Source organism: Mus caroli, unplaced genomic scaffold, assembly GCF_978045245.1.
Source record: "Mus caroli unplaced genomic scaffold, Mus_caroli_1 scaffold_5, whole genome shotgun sequence".
Classification (NCBI taxonomy): domain Eukaryota; kingdom Metazoa; phylum Chordata; class Mammalia; order Rodentia; family Muridae; genus Mus; species Mus caroli.
Genome location: NW_028227260.1, coordinates 111,457,738 through 111,474,719, shown reverse-complemented (window position 1 = coordinate 111,474,719; position 16,982 = coordinate 111,457,738). Strand labels below are relative to the sequence as shown.

The 16,982-nt window shown below is 38.6% G+C and overlaps 1 protein-coding gene across 1 annotated transcript in view; it reads left to right on the top strand.

Moving 5' to 3' along the window:
- The window catches only part of LOC110287160 (transmembrane 9 superfamily member 2-like), a 74,981-nt gene that overhangs the window by 24,533 nt on the left and 33,466 nt on the right, over positions 1-16,982 (top strand). The window contains exons 8-12 of the mRNA XM_085837727.1: positions 4,915-4,994; positions 9,431-9,539; positions 10,403-10,535; positions 12,567-12,686; positions 12,892-12,949. Of these exons, the coding sequence (XP_085693853.1) occupies positions 4,915-4,994; positions 9,431-9,539; positions 10,403-10,535; positions 12,567-12,686; positions 12,892-12,949 (500 nt within the window). The remainder of the gene's footprint in view (positions 1-4,914; positions 4,995-9,430; positions 9,540-10,402; positions 10,536-12,566; positions 12,687-12,891; positions 12,950-16,982) is intronic.

Here is a 16,982-nt window from a genome sequence, read left to right as displayed (position 1 = left end):
TGAAGAATTGAGTTGGAATTTTGATAGGGATTGCATTGAATCTGTAGATTACTTTTGGTAAGATAACCATATTTACTATGTTAATACTGCTGATACATGAGCCTGGGAGATCTTTCCATCTTCTGAGGTCTTCTTTGATTTCTTTCTTCAGAGACGTGAAGTTCTTTTCATACAGATCTTTCAGTTCCTTAGAGTCACACCAAGATATTTTATATTATTTGTGACTATTATGAAGGGTGTCATTTCCCTAATTTCTTTCTCAGCCCATACATCATTTGTATAAAGGAAAGCTACTGATTTGTTTGAGTTAATTTGATATCCAGCCACTTTGCTGAAGTTGTTTATCAGCTGTAGGAGTTATCTGGTGGAAATTTTGGGGTTGATGATATATACTATCATATCATCTGCAAATATTGATATCTTGACTTCTTCCTTTCCAATTTGCATCCTCTTGATCTCCTTTTGTTGTATTATTGCTGTAGCTTGAACTTGAAATACTATATTGAATAGATAGGGAAAGAGTAGGCAGCCTTGAATTGTCCTGGGTTTTAGTAGGATTGCTTCAACTTTCTCTCCATTTAGTTTGATGTTGGCTATTGGTTTGCTGTATGTTGCTTTTACTACATTTAGGACAGCCTTGCCATGCATCATTGGAAGGAGAGGTCCTTGGTCCTATGAAGGCTTGATAGATGCCTCCATAGGACTAAGGGGAGTCGAGGGTGGGGAGGTAGGAGTGGGTGGATAGGTGGAGGAACAGCCTCATAGAAACAGGGGGAGGGAGGATGTGATAGGGTGTTTCCAGAGGGAGGGAAACCAGGAAAGGGGATAACATTTGAAATGTAAATAAAGAAAATATCCAATAAAAAAGGAATAAATAGTCCAAATATTAAAAAAAATGTTGTTGGATAGGCTGCCCTGGATCTAATGCTGCAGCACAGCGTGGCCTTGGATTTGTGTGATTCCCGCTTTAGCCTTCTAAGTGTTGGGATCATCAGCATGAGCCTATGAGCCATCATGCCTCGACCTTATTTTGCCTTTTATTTAAGAATCTTTGTAAATGTAGTTTAATATCTTCAGAGAATGATACATGTTCTCAAATAATACAAAACAGTTTATAAAACATTTATTCAAAAGGAATGATGAATCATTTATATTACTATTTGATTGAGCACTATTTTTATGACAAATATTTGAATTCTTATGAAGTCACCTTCATTACTTTCTATTATGAATTATGGATATTGAGTGTCTATTATGAATCCTTGAATGCTGGTCTAAAATGCATGTGTTCATAATACTTTTGTTTTATAAACTGTTTTATAGTATTGAAAAGTCTGAGGCAGGACAATCATGAATTGGAGACTAGCCTAAGCTACATAGTGAGAGCCTATTTGAAAATAAAAAATAAAACCCAAATACTTCAATTCATGTACTCTTATTTTTAACAGAGTGTTCGTTTAGTGAGAGAAAGTAAATGAAGTTTGGAGAGAAAGGTGGTAGGGGATATGGCAAGAGTTAGACGGGAGGGGATGAAGATGAATTTGTTTAAAATTATGTTACATGCTTGTATTAATTTACCAAATAATTAAAAATGCAACAGAATAAAAATAACCCTTACTTTAAAAAAATATTGAAAATAGATTCTTCTCTTATACTGTGCAGTTTCCCCTACCCCCACTCCTCCCAGTTCCTCCCCTACCCTATGTCCCCTTTGCCCCCAGATCCATTCCTCCTCCATTTTCTCTTCAGAAAGGAACAGGCCCCCAAGAGACAACAACCAAACACCACAAAACAAGGTACAATAAGGCAGGACAAAAACCCTGATACTGAGGCTGAACAAGGCAACCCCATAGGAAGAAAAGGATTCCAAGAGCAAACAAAAGAGTCAGAGTCAGAGTCAGATAAACGAGTCCAGTTCCCACGGTTAGGAGTCCCACAAACCCACCAAGCTATCAGCCATAATGTAAGCAGAGGGCGTGTGGCAGACCCCTGCAGTCCCTGTACTTGCTGCTTCAGTTTGTGAGCACATATGAGCCTTACTGTTTTCATACTATCGAACAAAGATGTGTTTGTTACATTCTAATGATGTATTCTTTCGGTTGTAAATTCTAGTTAAATAAGCTTTGCTTATGAGCTAGCCTGAGACTCTACCAACATTCACAGAGCTGCCTATTTTGTTTGTTTTGCAGTGTGGAGTATGGAACTACTACACAGTGGCTTTGCATGTGTAGGCATGCTTTGTAACACTGAACTATACCTGTTAGCTTTATAGCATTGTTTTGTTGGGAAGTGCAGTTCTGACATTCAGACAGCATAGGCCAATAGCAGATGAAGAATCAGAATTCTGATTTGTGGTCTGGCCTGCCTTAATTTTGTGACTCCAAGGACGTTCATTCTCCCAATTTCCTGGGACCCTAGTTTCCCTCTAATAAAATGAGGGAGTTAAATTTAAATTGGGTCAGGGGCTTTTAACTCTGTCAGATTGATGTCCTTTAATAACAAATGTTCTGCAATCTCCCTATGCTATTCTACCATAATACTATAATAGTTAATGGAAAACAAAACTTGTCTATGCATTTAATTTTAACTAGTACTAGTGTAACATCATAATAACATTAAGGAGAAATAGTAGTAACTATTAATAAAATAATATACCCTTTATGTATTTTATCCATTTTATATGTTTGCATATATGTGTACAATCATTGTCAGTGTGATAATGGGTAGATTGCAAATTTTGTAATTTTTTGGCCCAAATACTGCTATTTTTCCAATGCTATGATTTCTTGAAATGTCAACCAATTTTGGTAACATTCCCAGTACTATTTTTCTCCCAGTTTACTTAAGACAGTGCCTTCTTGGGTGGGAGTATTTAATGTGTATTGAAAACATGAAATATTCTAAAGCAGAGCTACAATCAAAGGGTAAGCAGTCATAAGCAGCTTCTTACCTACGTGAATTTTGGGTGGGGCATTTGAACGGTGTGGGATACAGCACAGTCCTTCTCCCTTTTCTGTTATGTACATCTTCTGTGAACTGCAGGATTCCTGGCTTTATGAACGCCAGTAGCAGCTGCACATTTTTACTCTGCCCTGTAGACTGTGCTTCCTGTTGAAAACCATTGGTCTAAAGATCAGGTCCCCTACAAAATTCAGTCTCTGTATAATTTCTATTGACTATAACACATGGGGTAATATACTGTGCATAAAGAAGTCTTTGTCTCCACCTCATTACTGTATCACTGCTGCCATCTTGCCAGCTGGAAAAATATAATTTTGCTATATGCACATCTCACTTTCCTAAAGCCAATTCTGTCTCATAGACATATCTCTTATAAGAATTGCTAGTTTACAAAAAGATTTTGATGCTTTGGGATAAAGGCCAAGAATAATTCATTAATTTAAGCAGATCAAAAATAGGTTCTCTGTTACTTAGCTATCTTTTTATATTTGTCATTTTCTTCTCATGTGCCTTATATTTGTAAAATAGTTTTTCTTTGGGATGACTAATACATGTCATGACATAGTGTTTCCGGAAGATGGCAGTATTTGGTGCAAAAATGATGCTAAACACTGCTGATGTTTTGGCTGAAAAATTTTTTCCCGATTTTTTTGTTTTGTTTTGTTTTTGTTTTTTGTTTGTTTTGAGATGGAGTCTCCTGTAGTACAGGTTGCCTTGAATTCAACTATATAGCTGGGAATGACCATGAAATTGTAAAGAGCCAAATAATTGAGTTGTAGTAAACAAGTTGTCTTTTTACTTAATATTGAGACTGGCTGTATATTTGTAGATAGTATATAAAGAATAAGTGTAAGAAAATTCTCTACCTTTATTCTATTATCCTTAATTTCTCTTTATGAAAGCATAACATGATTTTTTTCTAATTTATCCTTCCAGAAAAAATGTTTGCATCTGTAATATAAGTATATGACTTTCTGGTGGGGGGTAAGATTTTTAAAAATTAACAATATTATTGTGTGTGCTCAGTGTGTGTGTGTGTGTCTGTGTGTGTATGTCAGAGGACAATTTTGTAGAGTCTATTCTCTTCTTGTCCGTGGGTTATGGGAATCAAGTTTGCCCTGTGTTTATCCTGCAAGTACCTGCTGGGCCATCTTGCCAGCTGGAAAAATATAATTTTGCTATATGCACTTCTCACTTTTCTAAAACCAGTTCTGTCTCATAGACATATCTCTTGCAGTGCACAGATTACCATTACCTCGTTTTAATCTCAAAGGACATTTTGGGTTGTGGGTAATTAATTTTACAAATATTACAGTGACCCATTATATAAAACGTCATGTATTTTTGCAAGTATCATAAAAAGTTACCAAAAAAAAAAAAAAGCCGGGTGTGGTGGTGCACATCTTTAATCCCACACTTGGGAGGCAGAAGTAGGTAGATTTCTGAGTTCGAGGCCAGCCTGGTCTACAGAGTGAGTTCCAGGACAGCCAGGGCTATACAGAGAAACTCTGTCTCGAAAAACCAAAAAAAAAAAGGTTATAGTGTAAATGGAAATATATCAGGATAAAAGGGAAAAGGGAAGTGTCTGGTGGGACTACATAAAAAGTAATAGAAAGATGCTGTTTTGTTGGATATCAGCAATTTTCTTCCTAGTTAGTACTTTTATCTTTTCATTTTTGGTTTTGGGGCAGTCTTTCTCTATAGTCCTGGCTTCCCTCAAACTTACTCTGTAGACTAGACTGGCATTGAACTCACAGAGATCAGTCTGCTTTTGCCTTCTAGTTCTTTCATGTCATGAGGTTAAATGTTCCTAGTTGAAAGCAAGCTTCATATGTAAGGTGGATGTCGCGATTCCATGAAGCTGGAAGTCGCAAAACTCCATGCAGAATAGGCTTCTTTATGCTTACATAGCAAAGGTCAGGCACAGTCATTTGATTTTCTATTTCATTGTAGGAAAGTAAAGCTGCTGAGTGGTCCTCGGAAGGAGATTATGATTATGACAGTGCAGATGAGACCAGCCTTCAGTGGATTAGGTAAGCACTTCAGGAAATATGCTCAAAGTAGCTTGAGGGTTGATAATTGTCTCTGATTTTTAGCTGGGGATGGGGCACACTGGAGATTGAGCCTGGGATCTTGTACACACAGGGCAGGGGCTCTACTACTTGGTTGTTTCCTCCTCTAAATACCCTTATTGCTTCAGGACAGTCTCATGTACCCCAGCTTTGCCTTGAAGTTGCTGTATAGCCAAGGGTACTTTTAAATTCTGGATCCTCCTGTTTGTTTCCCCCAGGGTTAAGATACTTTTAAGCTAAGGTATTTTGTCACTACTGGTAATACTGAGTGATATTTCTTTTGGGACAGTTTCCCCTCTCTTTCTCCTCTTCAGCTTCTAAACATATCTGGTGAAAAAATATGTTTTACATATACTATTTATGCGGAAGGGAAAGGAGCCAGTGATGTCATACATACTGTCTCTCCATGTGGACAGCATTATGTAGACAACATGGGGGGGTGGTGGTGGGCATGATATAAGTGGAAGTAAGCTTTATGCAATGGATGAAAACCAGAGTTGGGCATAGTGACACACACTAGTAATCTCAGCAGTTGGAGGACAGGAGCCGGAAAATAGGTCAACCTAATGTGGTGTAAAATGTAGAAGGTAGGCAGGAGGACGAGACAGATAGCAAACAAAATAGAACACACTGTCTGTGTCTATGGGCTCAGATGGTCTCAGCAAATCCAAGAGTAAGAAAACGTTGAAATTTGCTAGGTAGTGGGAGGTGGGAATGCCATGAAAACTGGAAAGAGATTATTGAAATATGACGAGTCAGCAGGTTTTTAAAAGGAGACTTATCTTTTATTGTTTGAAAGTTTCACACATGTCAACAATGGGCCTGATAATGCACATACCCAGCTCCCCCCCCATTTCTCCCCCTAGGCACCATAACATGTCCCCTCTTCTTTTTTTGCATGCTAATAACATACTGAGTAGAATTAGTGCCGATTGATAAAAAGTTGACTGATTCATATTGTTGATCTTGTGTAGTTAATCATAGCTACAGTGAGTTTTTGGTACATGACTGTACTGGCTAGTTTTGTGTCAACTTGACACTGCTGGAGTTATCACACAGAAAGGAGCTTTAGTTGAGGAAATGTGTCCATGAGATCCAACCAACTGTAAGGCATTTCCTCAATTAGTGATCAAGAGGGAAAGGCCCCTTGTGGGTGGGACCATCTCTGGGCTGGTAGTCTTGGTTCTATAAGAGAGCAGTGTGAGCAAGCCAGGGGAAGCAAGCCAGTAAGGAACATCCCTCCATGGCTTCTGCATCACCTGCTGCTTCCTGACCTGTTTGAGTTCCAGCACTGACTTCCTTGGTGATAAACAGCAGTATGGAAGTGTAAGCTGAATAAACCCTTTTCTCCCCAACTTGCTTCTTGGTCATGATGTTTGCGCAGGAATAGAAACCCTGACTAAGACAATGACTATGTTATGTTTCAAAGACAGCATTTCACAGCACTTGCCCCTACCTTGTGGCTCTTACAGTCTTTCCATTTCTCTTCTGTGATGTTCCCTTGGGGGTAAGGGTTGATATAGATGTCCCATTGAAGGCTTGACACTCAATAGCCAGTTACCTTCAGCATTTTATGAGCCTCTGGATTAACTGCTGACCACTGTAGACAGAAGCTTCTTTGATCATGTTTGAGGGCAGAACTAATCTATGAACTTAAACATAAATATTTAGAAGGCAGTTTAATAGCATGTCATTTAAATTCCCCTCCATCCATGGCCTGTGACCTCTCTAGCCTTAATGGACTTTTGACTATTTTAGCACCAGCCCTAAACTCCTTTCTGTGGAGAAGGCTTCAAATCGAATCCAAAAGCAGTTGGTTGTTCCAATAACTTTTGTGCCACTAGCTTGCCAGTGGGCACATATTACCTGGCAGGTCAGTAACTGGAGCATGCAGGGTTGGCTGCAGGTATATCTTTGAAACCTTTCTTCCTAGAAACTTGCCTAGTACCTTCTAGCACAATGAAAGCTAGTCAGTAGGGAAGACGTTTTCAGGTCAGTTCAAACTTGACAAACAGATCTCAAATTGACCACCTCATCAAAGCAGGTTATACTGCTGGGCGGACTGTATGGAAATAATGTCTGGCTGAGAGCATCCATTTATTTGACAGAATGTTCTTTTAGTTCCTATTATCCTGAGTACCACTCTTGTCTTCGTGTGGTTAACGAAGGAGAAAGGCCCCTGCCTAAATTATGCTTCCATTGAAGTATCTTCCAAGTAAAAGATCTCGAATCTTTAGGAACCTTCCAATGGATCAAACCACATAATTGGAAATCGGACCATGGAAAGAGCAATTTCAGTGTGGGTTTGAGAGACGCATAAACTGATCCCACAGTGATCTCGGAGTTGTTAGAAAGAGCTGATGAGAATGATCAAAAGTGAACCTGGAGTACATGATTAAACTGGTATTCAATTTCTAAAGAAGAAGCTTAGCATATAAAGACTGGGAGAGAGAACTATTTCAAGGAGATTACAGAATTTTCATCTTGCATCCATCACTAACTATGAATCTGTCTTCCTCTATTCCCATTCACCCCTTCTACAAGATCTTCTCTCAAGCTGAGGCTGGAACATGTCAATACAGCAACTTACGTGTATATGGGTGTTATTATGTAGATAGCTATCTGAACTATTTTTTACAACTTTCCCAGTCATCTTTATGGTTATGTACCTGTTATTCCTCCTCCTGTATTTAACTCCTTACCTCCTTAAATATAACCAACCCCCATTTATAATTTTCCCATTCAGATCACTGGCACCTTGTTATTTCTCTCTCTATTGAGGCACAACATAACCGTTTTTTACTTTTTGGATTTTTTTTTTTCATTTTAGGATGTATTTTCACATCTGAATATTTGGAGCTAGATGCCACTAATGATAGAGAATATATGAAGCTTCTTTTCTGTGTCTGGTTTACCTCAATTAGTAAAACCTTGTCTAGTTCTATCAATTTATCTTCAATGTTCAATATTTCATTTTTCTTTGTAGTTTAATAATATTCCATTGTATATATGTACCGTGTACTTCATTTTTATTAGCTCTTTTTAAGTTGAAGTATACTGCATTCCTAATAACAGTGTATATGTGTTTTCTTTGACCATTTCCATAACAGTATTTGCTATAATTTGTATTCTTTTTGACTGGCATCATGACTTAGGTGAGATAGAATCTTAAGGTGGTTTTATTCTTTATTTTTTATGGTAAAGAGGTTGGATACTTTTTATGAAGTGTACACTATCAATTTATAATTCTTCTTTTAATAAATTTGTGCCTATAAAAAAAAAAAGAAAGAGCTGATGAGAGAGGAACAGTTGACAGCTTAGGAGATCATATAGAAAAGAAACAAAGTGTATATTTAATACTTGCTCCATAACTCTCATTTTCTATAACCAGGCAATGGAGGGCAGAAGAAAGCTATAAAAGTAAGCTGGAAGTAAGGATACATACCAGGATACATACAGCCTTTGCGAGGTGGTGATTCTTCTCAAAAGACCCACAAAACAAAACAAAACAAAATTAAAGAGATATTTAGCATTTTTCTTTGAAAAAGATTTTATTTCATTTGTCTTTGTTGCTTTTCTATTGTTTTGAGGAGACACCATGACCAAAGCAACTTATAAAGAAAAACATTTATTTGGAGGCTTGCTTCCAGTTTTAGAGGGTTAGCCCACGACCACCATGTTGGGGAGCCTGGCATCAGGCAGACAGCCATGGCGCTGGAGCAGTTACCCACAGCTTAGACTTTTTCAGCAAGTAGGGGGCAGATAGGGAGAAACTTGGCATAGCATGGGCTTTTAAAACCTCAAAGCCACTGGGTAGTGGCAGTGGTGGTGGCACACACCTTTAAACCCATCACGTGGGAGGGAGAGGCAGGTGAATATCTGTGAGTTCAAGACCAGCCTGGTTTACAGAACAAGTTCCAGGACAGCCAGAGCTACACAAAGAAACCCTGTCTTGGAAGAAAAAAACAAAACAAAACAAAACTCAAAGCCCATTCCTAGTGACACACTTCCTGTAACAAGGTAACACCTAATTCTTCCACCAACTAAGGACTAAACATTCAAATACATGGGCCCTTCAGGGCCATTCTTATTCCAACCAGCACAGGCATTTTCATTCATTTGTGTAGAGTGTGTTATGTGCATGTGTGTCCTTGTGTGCATGTGCCTCTGTGTGTGCACACACGGGTGTGTGTAGAAAGACAAACAGAGAGACAAGGGGGAAGAGAAAGAGAGAGAGAGGGAAAGACAGAGCAAACAACGTGAAGGAATCAGTTCCTTCCTGAAACCACATGGCTCTCAGGGATCAAACCTAGGCTGGCAGTCCTGGTAGCAGGCACATGTACCTACTGAGCCACCTTGCCAACCCTAACTGCTCATTTCTTTCTGAACATTTCTAGGCTTGTCAACTCCATTTTTGTGGTACTTTTCTTGTGTGGACTGGTGGTTATCTTCCTCTTAAGGAGCATCTGGAGAGACATTGCCAAATTTAACCGTATAAAAATTTCTGTAAGTAAAAACTGCACATTTTGATTCAACTTGATATGTGTTCTGTTTAATTATCAGTTATTGAGTTTCTACTTAGAGTATAGCACCTTGACTATAGCACATTTCTGCTGTCTAGAATTTTATATATTATATCAGTGATTCACAACCTTTGTAATGCTGTAACCCCTTCTCATAGTTTTTCATGTTGTGGTGACCCCCAACAATAAAATTATTTTTGTTACTACCTCATAACTATAACTTTGCTGCTGTTATAAATCATAATGTAAATATTTGTGTTTCTTAATGGTGTTAGGTGATCCCTATGAAATGGCATTTGACACCTCCCCTCCCTCAAGGGTCGTACTGCACATGTTGAGAACCACTGAATTATGCAGTCAGAAAGTATAGAATTGTATAAGTTTGTTTAGCAGTACAAGTTTACTTCAAGAATTGTTTGCCATTAACTCTGGTTATATTTTGTGTGTTTCTCATGACTATGAATATCACTTTTAAGAAGTTCTTAATTGGCGTGAAACGTAAGATAGATATAGCAATCATTGCAAGGTAGTATTATTTATGTAGTTTTGGTTTTTGTAAACATTTGCAAATTGATGGATTTTAAATTTCTATGAATCTATTGAGTTCCTTAGGTTAACTCATTTTTCTTGTTTTCTGAATATACTGCAAACTGTGTTTTATATAATCAACACACCCAAAACATAAATTAGAGTGATTTTTTTCTTGTAGCAGGCTCATATAACATCCATAAACCTGCTAAATCCATAGCCATAAGTTTCCAGTTAGTTTGTCTTGAGTGGAAAATTCCATTCTATCTAACTTATCATACGAACTTACATGTTTATTAAACACTTTCTCACATACAGGTATATGACCGGAGGCTGTTTGGTTGGAGGTTGATTCATGGGAATGTATTCAGGCTCCCAGAGCATGGCATGTTGCTGTCCATCCTTCTTGGTCAAGGAACACAAGTTTTCATAATGACATTTCTGTCTTTATGTGAGTACATTTAGGTATAGCTTAAACATTTGTAGTGAACTTGTGACATATATTAGGCTTTGGTTTATAAGTACAAAATGAAAAATGTATGAATTAAGAAAATTCATGTTGTTTTATAGTTACATTTCTTCTTTTCAAATTCCAGATGTAAGTTTAAGGATGTTCTTTTATCAGAAACCTTCCATAGTTTCTTCAGTTCTAAATAATTTGTTTAAAAACTCTAGCACAGCCAGGCATTGTGGCATATACCTTTAATACCAGCACTTGGGAGGCAGAGGCAGGCATCTCTCTATGAATTTTAGGCTAGCCTGGTCTACATAGTGAGTTCTAGGATAGACAGAACTTCATAATCAGACCCTGACTTAAAAAATAAACAACCCTCCAAACCACACCAAATAAAACCCCCAAACTGGAACATGTGTTTCTTATCTTGTAAGATAGATGAACTTTTGGAAGTTGGTACATGAATAGAATCATATTTTCAGTGGACTGGGGAAATACCTGAAACAAAGGCTAATAGTTTAAAATCTCACAGCAAGTTTAAATGCAGGGTTTTGGGGTTCGGTTTTTCTGTTTGTTTGTTTATGTTTGGTTTGGTTTTGATAAGAGTTCTCACTAGTCTAGAACTTATCAGGTAAACTAGGCTGGCCAACCAATAACCCCAGAGGGCCATCTGTCTGCTTCCCTAGAGCTTTGACTAGAAGTGCACCACCATGTCCAGATGTTTTTTAGTACAGGTTCTTGATATTGAACTTCAGTCTTTGTACTTGCAAGGTAAGAACTTTGCAGACTGAACTATGGCCTTAACCCACAGGTACAGATCTTTAAGTGTATAGATGGAATGGTATTCTTAGTTTTATATTTTACATCTTGCTTTTAATATTTACTTATGTAGAGTTTGTTTTTCTAGTTTGATAATTTATTTTTATTAGATATGATCTTTATTTACATTTCAAATGTTATCCCCTTTCCTGGTTTCCCCTCCGAAAACTCCCTATCCCCTCCCCCTTCCCCCTGCTCCCCAACCCACCCACTCCCGCTTCCTGGCCCTGGCATTCCCTATAGTGGGGCATAGAACCTTCACAGGACCAAGGGCCTCTCTTCCCACTGATGGCCGACTAGGCCATCTTCTGCTACATATGCAGCTAGAGACATGAGTTCTGGGGGTACTGATTAGTTCATATTGTTGATTCTCCTATGGGGCTGCAAGACTCTTTTCACCACAACCAGTTCATGAAGCCCTGGGGATGACACCCAGAGCTTGGTGCCTTCTAGGCAAGTATTCTCCGAATCAAGCTAGATCCCCAGGCTTCTAGTTTATTTTTTGAACCAGGATCTCAGGTAGCACGTACTGGTCTGGATCTATGTAGTCAAGGCTAGCCTTCTTGTCCTGATCCCCTTGCCTTCAGTTCCCAAATTCTGGGATAACAGGTGTGTGCCCACCATGCCCACCTATGGATCTACATGTTTAATAATCATTCTGCCAATGACCTATGGATATGTGCTGCCCTAATTTATGAACTAAAGATGGAGATTGCCACTGTTGTATAGCCAGAGTAATGATTTTGTAAGCAAAGTTTCTGCGGAACGTGGCTTATTAGATATTTTAGAGGGCAGTGATAATTTCAGCTGGTCAATTTGAAGGCACTTTTTTCCCCAACACTAAATTCTCAACTTTTTAATTCCTTACTTTGATAAAATACAGAAAGAAAGATACTTTTGAGGTAAAAATAATTTGCTGTTCTTAATATGGCTGTTGGAATGGGGAAGGGAGATAGTATATGATTTTGATCTAGTGAAATTAAAGACTAAGTATAATACTACTATATACCTTAAACTGAAAACCAAACCTTTTCACTTAACAAATTGTCAGGGAAGTAGAAAACAAAATATTGTTTGATTGAAACATGGTTTACGTACATTTCCTTGCATATTGTTTTACATAATGCTTTAAATGGTGGTAATACTTAAGTTCTTAGACAATCTTCGGGCTTTTCTCATGCCATTTCTATTTTGTTTTTCTGCTCTTAGTTTTGGCTGGCCTTGGCTTTCTTACTCCTGCTGATCAAAATGTTTTAGTGAACTATGGTGTTGTGCTGTGGCTCGCACTGGAAATCCCTGCTGGATACATGTCTGCCAAAATGTACAAGAGTAAGCATTACTGCTGTTACTATTCCCGAAAGTTGCTGTGTTAAGTATAGGAATTAAAAGGCCTTAAAAAAAATCAGAAAAAAATTACAAGGAATTTTAGCCAACATGCTCAGTTGTAATTATATTCTGATTACACTACTGGATTGAGAAAATGATATAATTCACGACATTTCATTAACTATTCTGTTTTATTTTATTTCCTTAGCATTTAAAGGTATAAACTGGAAGATGCATTTTTTGCTGACAACAGTGTTATTTCCTGGGTTAGTATTGCATATTCTTTTATCTCTGTACAATTATGTTGTTTTTTAGGTTTCATCTTGGGGAAAAACATACTGTATGCTATAATGCAGAGTAGAAAGGCGTTGAATGACTACTGTGTTTCTGTAGCCTCAGTATTCCCTTACTTTTATGTCTGCGCTCTTTCTGTCTTCTACATTTTAACTCTAGCACAGAGAGATGGCAATCTTACGTGTTCCATTTTGATCTTTGTTTTTGAAGCAGATTCTCAAAATACTTATCATAGGTAAGTGTCTTGCATTACACGTCATACGGTGGTGACAATTTTTTTACGTAGCATTTTGTTATTCTCCTTGTTGCTGTCTTCAGTGATTATTTTTTCCTGTCTCTCCTTGTCACTGCAGCATCATTAGTGACAGTTGTAGGTTTATTTATAGTCAATATGGAGGTGGGGCTGCTGCCATGCAGGGGCTGTGAGAGTAGTAGTTCATTCAGTCTTTAATCTCTCTCTCTCTCTCTCTCTCTCTCTCTCTCTCTCTCTCTCACACACACACACACACACACACTGTATGTGTCTGTGTATCTGTGTGTGTCTGTGATTACAAGTATTTGATATTGCATTTGGCCATATGTAGTGCTAGAGATCAAAAGGGACTTGGAGCTTGCTAGGCAAGCACTTGAATAATGGAGATCACATAGTCCTCCTTTGTTTCCTTCTTGTCATGGTTTGAGAGGGTTTTAAATGTGTATAAGTCATTTCTCTGAAAACCATTTCTTGCAGTGTTTGCCTTTTGTATAGCAAAAGCTGTGAACACTGATGTGTCCTGTTTATCAATGTTTTCTTTTATAGCTGGGCTTTTGTTTTGTATAAATTATATTACTTTTATTTTTTACAGCACTGGGAATTAAAATGAAAGCTTTGCACATGCAAGGCGGGTGCTTTTCTGTTGAGATCGTTCCCAAGGCTGATTTGAAATTTTGTTTGGTTTGGTTTGGTTTGGTTTGAGACGGTCTCACTATGTGGCTCTGGCTGGCCTAGAACTTGCTATGTATATTAGTTTGGCTTCTTGTCTTTAGCAATCCCTGCTTTTGTCTCGCAAGTATGGAGATTTGAATCACCACATCTAGCTTTTATTCCACTTTCTCGATTTTGAATTTTTCTGCTTCTTTTGCATTATCACCATTGAGTTTTTCATTTGTTCAGTTTTTGTTGTTGTTGTTTTTGAGACAAGGTCTTGCTATGTAACCCTGGCCAGGCTCAAACTTGAGTCAGTCTTCAGTTTTTTAAGTGCTGAAGTTCCTTGTGTGCATCACCATGCTTGGCTTCTTTTATAAAGTTCCTATGAAGCTCAGCTTGCCAGGGACAGAGAGGTGGTTAACTGACACAGCAGTTGCTTAGCATGTATATTCTGTTACTTTTCTGTTGCTGTGATAAAACGCCATAACCAAGGCAACTTACATAAAGGACAAGGTTTTGTCTTGCCTTTATGGTTCCACACTGAGAATCCACAGTGTTGGGAGGGATGGAGACCAGTGCCTGGAGCAGGAAGCTGAAAGATCATATCTTCAACCACAATCACAAAAGCAGAGGGAGAACATACTGGAATCAGAATTCTCCAAACCCTTCCCCAGTGACATGCAGCTTCTAGCAAGGCCATGCCTTCTAAAGGTGCTATAACATTCACAAGCATCACCACAAACTGGGGACCAAGTGTAGAAACACCTCAGCCTGTAGGGTACATTTCTCTAACAGATATACACCAAAACATCTTGTCTGTGCCTTAAGGATGCAATACCAGCTCATTCTCTTAATATATTAATGAACTAAATGTATATTTTTTGATGGATTGTGTCATTTCTTTCAAGTTTACTTTCCCATTTTGAAAATCGTTTTTAGTCTCTATTTTTCATGTCTTCTTCAAAGGTCTGACAATATTGCTGTATGTGTGTGAACATGTGTGCATATACTTAAAACTGTGGAATATTCAAGCATAGTGATGCATGCTACAGTCCCAGCACTTGAGAGGCTAAAGCAGGAAGGATTCCCCCTCCCAAGTTCAAAGCTAGCATGCTCTATATCAAGTTTAGGCCAGGCTGGGCTACAAAGGGAGACCCTGTAAAACATGTGGGAATAAAATAATAAACACTGTCAATATATAGAAATGTGTGGAGACCCGGAGCCTCACTGGTGGTTTATCCAGATACTCCAGGTTTAAAATTACTGTGTGTGTGTATGTGTGTGTGTGTGCTCGTGTGGTGTGTGTGCTCGTGTGGTGTGTGTGCGTGGTGTGTGTGTGTGTGTGCTCATGTGCTGTGTGTGTGTGCTCATGTGCTGTGTGTGTGTGCTCATGTGCTGTGTGTGTGTGTGTGCTCGTGTGTGTGTATGTGTGTGCTCGTGTGCTGTGTGTGTGTGTGTGTGTGGTATGTGCATGTGTGAGTGTATGTGTGTGTGTGTGTGTAGAGACCAAAGGAGGACAATGTGTATCTTGCTTCTAGCACTCTCCACTTTATTGTTTTTTTTTTTTTTTTTCTCCCTGGAAAACTCTTAGGACATTTATTATCTTTAGGGTTTAAGTGTTTGGTCACTTTTTCAAGAGAGCTGTTTTCCAGTCTCCTGTATAAGGAGTTACTATCTGATGGTTAGCTTTCTAAGAGGTTTATGTGTGTGTGTGTTGGGGGGTGTCTACGCATGCAGGGTTTAAAGTGCATTTGAATATTTCAATATTTTTGAGTGTAGTAGTTAGTTCCTTTGCTGTGCCTGGCTTTCTCCAGTCCTGAGAAGAAACCTCTGCTGGGAGGGAGGGAGGTGATAGAAGGATGCACTTCTCAAAACGCCATCACGACGTTTTGTTTCTTTACTTACTTCCCACCTCTTCCCATTCTTCATAGAATACCTGCTGCTATCATTTTCTGACCCTTCTGTGGATTCTGTAGTGTGAATTGTTTTTTTTCTCACATTTCTCACTGCCTGCATGGTTTCAGATAGCCTAGTGATTTTCTGGTACCTGTTTTCCTGTTCTCTCTACTTGTATAGATTCTAAAAATGAATACTTCTGTAAAATTTTGCTTTATATGCGTGTCTGCATGCTTCTGTGTTAGTATGGACATGTGCATACTGGCATCTGCACCAGCCAGAAGAACGCATCAGATCTTCTGAACCTGCAGTTGCAAGTAGGTGTGAACTACCAGGTATATGTGGGTGATAGGAACCAAACTTGGGTCCTCTTAAGAGCACAAATCACTTCTTTTTTTTTTCTATTCTTTTTGTACATTTTATCTTCTGTTTCTTTAAAATTTCTATTATTTATGTGTGTGTGCACACATGCATATGCATATAAACACACACATGTACCTATGTAAATGATGATGATTATGGTGTGTGCTCCTGTGTGTGCTCCTGTGTGGGTGGGTATACCTTGTGCCACAGCATGAGTGTGGTCAGAGGAAAACATTTGGGAGTCAGTTCTCTCCTTCCAGTGTGGGATACAGGGATTGAACTTGCTTCATCAGGTTTGTGCAGTAGCCAATTTACTGGAGGAATTATCTCATTGATCCGTTAGTTTCTTTTCTGAGACAAGGTCTTACCAGGGGCAGCCCATACTGGCCTAGTGCTCACTCTACACAAACTAGTGTTTGAAGTTTCTTACTGTTGATGAGATACTGTCTCACTATATACACCTGGCTGATCCTGAACTGGTTATGTAAACCTGCTAATTACAAATATCTCTATGCCTCTGCCTACCAAGTGGTGGGCTTACAAGTGTGCTACACCACACTGAGCTCAGGAAGCACTCTTTTTTTTTATTGTTTATTCAGTTACTTTTAAAAAAAATGTAGAAATTAGCATTTAATTACAGATCATATAATACAGACATTTGGACTTTATGTGATTACAGACATGTCATCCAGCTCTCTGTAATGTCATTTTCATGGGGCACATGAGTTAGGCAGCCATGGTGAAGGTAGCAGATACGGGCTGCACAGTGTGGAAGTGCAGATGCACAGGTATGCAGATGTTGTGACTTAGAGACCTTAAGTTCAGGACCGTGCCACTAA